This window comes from Morone saxatilis, unplaced genomic scaffold (assembly GCF_004916995.1).
Source record: "Morone saxatilis isolate NCDOM2014 unplaced genomic scaffold, NCSU_SB_2.0 Contig21, whole genome shotgun sequence".
Taxonomy (NCBI): Eukaryota; Metazoa; Chordata; class Actinopteri; family Moronidae; genus Morone; species Morone saxatilis.
In genome coordinates this window covers 21750752-21754443 of record NW_023339774.1, presented here as the reverse complement: position 1 = coordinate 21754443, position 3692 = coordinate 21750752, and the positions used below count along the sequence as shown (strand labels likewise).

Genomic DNA, 3692 nt, shown 5'->3' with positions numbered 1-3692 from the left:
AACGCCGCTAACTGCTAATGTAGCTGCCGTCAGCCAAACCAAACAACCTCCGAGACAGACAGAGGACAGTTTGAGGTGATTTATGGAGTTTCCAGATGGACTCATTGCTAAAAGAAACTAACTGTCGCCAACAGTAATGTTAAATGCCGTTAGCTAGTTAGCTCGTGCAGCTAACATTAACCCCAACGTGGCAGGATTCAAAATAACACCTCAGTACTTTATTCCCTGTTGTCAAACTGTCCTCTGTCGGTATCAGACGCTGCTTTCAGTCCCCGTGTAAAGGACAGCTTGAACTCAGATGCGTCCAGAATGTTAGGCGACTTCCTTTATTTCCAGTGTTTACTGTACAGTGAGAGTAAAAATAACACATAAACAAAAAATCACAAAGGAAAACAAAGTCAATTTCATTTTTTATTCATATACAAACAGTGCATATCTGAAAATACATTTGATTGAGTGCTTGTGGAGTGAACAGATGTATTTTCAGGTGGCTTTAACAAAAAAAAACCATCCTTGTTGACTTCTGAAGTGTTTGATTCAGCCTCGACTGCAGCGCCTGCAGCCTGAAGCTCACAGCTGGATGTGGACACACAGAGAGGCTGCTGGGAAAGAACAAACAAAGACAGGATGGTCAGAGCAGAAAGGACGGTGTGAAACAGAGGGGAGCAGACACATATACAGGTCCGAGCCTGTATTTATCAAACACCTCAGAATAACTCCCAGAAAACGCACTCAAAGTTAAAAATACCGCTACATCCGAGTCCAGATATTTATGGATCATGCTACACCAGCTCTCAGTGGGGAGTACAGGTTCTCATTTTAGAGGAACTGGTGTTACTGTTTCACAAACCCTCAGAACCAGAGAATGAATGACTCTCACATTTCCTGATAACGTGCTGTCCTGTATTGACAAGAAAACTCCTATTTTAGAAAGTGTGGGAACTCATTCATTCAGCTTCTTAACGTTAAAAGTCACTTCCAATCAGAAAACAAAGGACAGCAGAGAAAGCTCCAAAGGGTTTAAAGACCAGAGTTTTCTAGCTGACAGTATCTGCAGTCAGGTGAGGAAGGACCAGAATGCACCAGGTGTGCGCTCGCACCCTGATTGGCCGAGAGGAGAACATACCAGCTTGCTCTCAATCATTGTTTAGGAGTTGGTCCTCACAAGCAACAGGTGATCTGAATAATCCTCCAATCAGCCCAGAGGAACTTTCACATTCAGCCAAAACGAACTGAGGTTCTAAGAGCTGTTCAGATGTTTCAGTTCGGACCAAAGTGGTTATGGTTGCACCTAATGGCTAATGCATAAATAACAAAGTGAAAAATGTTGTAAATGTCTGCTGTATAATAAATAGTGGACGAAGCCACCGTGACGTCACCCACTGGTCTGTGAAGATTGAGGCCATACACTCATTAGGAAATTGTTCACTGAGATAATAAATCAATGAAAAGTAGTAGTATGTTTTCATAAAGTTAAATACTATAAGACTTCTTTTTGCAACCAGTGGAGTCGCCCCCTGCTGGCCATTAGAAAGAATGCAGGTTTAAGGCATTTTCAGTCCCGGAAGCTCCGTCCACTTATTATACTGCACTTTCAGCTCACTGCCTATTATTGTTATAAATAAAGATCCTCACCTCATCTGGTTTAGTCAATCTCTTTTTTCAGGTATCTCTTCATGACTGAAGCCACGTCTCCCCCCTCACTGCCCTCCGCCTCCAGTCTTTCTCCCTGCGGCCTGTCAAACCTGCGTCTAGGCCCGCCGCCCTGGGAACTTCCTCCTGATCCACCTGAGCTGGAGGACTCGGTTTCAGAGCCCTTCCTGCTGCGGGAGGACGGAGGCAGCTCTCCAAAGTGGACACTCAGCGCCCTCCTGCCTCCTCGGACCGAGCCGGCCAGGCTGCTGGTAGACTGAGCTCTCCGGATGGCGGGCAGGACGTCGGAGGCTGCGTCGTTATCCCCAGTCAGGCGGCGGTTTTGGAAGACCATAGGTTCTGAACCCAGAGAGACTTCACCTCCGTCCTCTGTGACCAGACTCCCCAGCATGCACCGCCTCGGTGCCTGAGGGGAGCGCTGTATGGGAGTCGCCGTGGAGCGGAAGGGTTGCTCTGGGTCCTCCTCTGGGATGGACAGGGAGGGAGGGCGATGGCGAGCAGCGAGGGAGGACGCCAAGGAGGAGAGGCGTGGCAGTGAGGGGAGCGAAGAGACGGAATCACTCGAGTTGAAGCGGGAGAGTTTGGTGTCAGCAGACGTCTGAGCGTCAGCGACGGAGCGAGCACTGGCGGCGCGAGGCATGAGCGGGGAGGACGGTTTTAGGATGCTGGGGCCAGGTCGGGGCTCCTGGGCGTCTTCTGGGCCGAGAGAGAGGGCCGAGGCTCTTCGCCTGAGAGTTGAGGCTGCGGTTGTTTGATAAATCGGCAGGGAGACGGCGCTACCGGCTCCGTCTCCTGCTTCGCCACCGGCTCTACGTTTACGAAGTCCTTCCAGCAGCTCGGACAGAGCCGAGGAGGATGGGGCTCGACCGGGACCTCTGGTACCTCCAGCCTCAGAGCCCTCGTCATCAGGGTCCACGCAAGAACTTCAGAGGGATAAAAAAGGATATGTAATCAATACATGTATTGTTTATTGTTTAGCCAGGAATCAGAAGCAGGTTTATAGTCAAATAAGTCAAGAATCATAAATATAAAATAGAGATTTACAATGAAAAATATGTAAAATATATCTGTTTTAAAATTAAAAGACCAACAGTTGTAAACCTTTAGATATTCAACTGTCATATATGACAAAGAAAAACAGCTAATTCCCAGATTTCAGAAGCGAGAACCAGATCATTTTTGCCTTTTCTGTTTAAAAAATGATTAAAACAATGAAAAAAAAATCAAAATAGTTGCCGATTTATGTTCTATTGATCGAGTAATTGATGAATTATTACAGCTCTACGTACATCTGTGAATGCACCGTAGTATCTGGCTTACCGGAAGCTGTAGGTGCTCATGGTGTCAGCCACAGACTGGCGCCCCCCTTGGCTGCTGATGGTACTGCTGCCATATGGAGAGCCGCCACCACGGGACCCTCCTCTGGGAACTCCTAACCAATGACGAATCCCCTCTCCAACATCCTCCGTCCCGATCGAACCGACACTGGACACCGAGTCGCTGCGGAGCGAGAGCACACTTTATCACAACGTTACGGACAGAACGGAGACGTCTCGCCTCTGCTGGTCAATAAATACGCACTGTTAGCTGCAATGAGCATGCGAGCACATCAAGACTGCAGCTCAGCAAACAGCCAATGATTCCACTGCAAGCCAGGGTTTCATTACAGTCAGTGTATGAGCTGATCTTTTCTTTTCAGAAACAGGTATTAAAATACAAAAACTGAAACTGAAACACAAGTAGGGCATCACAGGAATTTGGTAGTCGACACCAATACCAGTTTAATTCTACGATTCTGCAGAAAAACAAGTAACGCAGCGATTTTCTCTGAGCCCTTATGAGTCTGATACGGCAAACTCAGTCAGTCTGAACAACACTTACCAAAACTGCCGAACATTGCGTGACTACGTCGTACTGTACACATAAAATATGGTCTTAGAAATAGAACAATTTAAATCAAACCATTTAAATTTCGCTCGTCCATTTTGGCCATGAATAAGAAAAACACTTTGCAATCTTTACCTTGATCCCACACTGAC

General features: G+C 47.0%; 1 protein-coding gene across 1 annotated transcript; it reads right to left on the bottom strand.

Moving 5' to 3' along the window:
* Positions 1-393: 393 nt before the first annotated feature.
* On the bottom strand, positions 394-3153 carry LOC118332628 (unconventional myosin-XVIIIb; the record flags this gene model as incomplete). The annotated part of the gene is given in 3 exon segments (XM_035668016.1): positions 394-602; positions 1636-2576; positions 2974-3153. Coding segments are annotated over 2 exon segments (1111 nt in total), but the record flags the coding sequence as incomplete, so codon positions are not given.
* Positions 3154-3692: the final 539 nt, after the last annotated feature.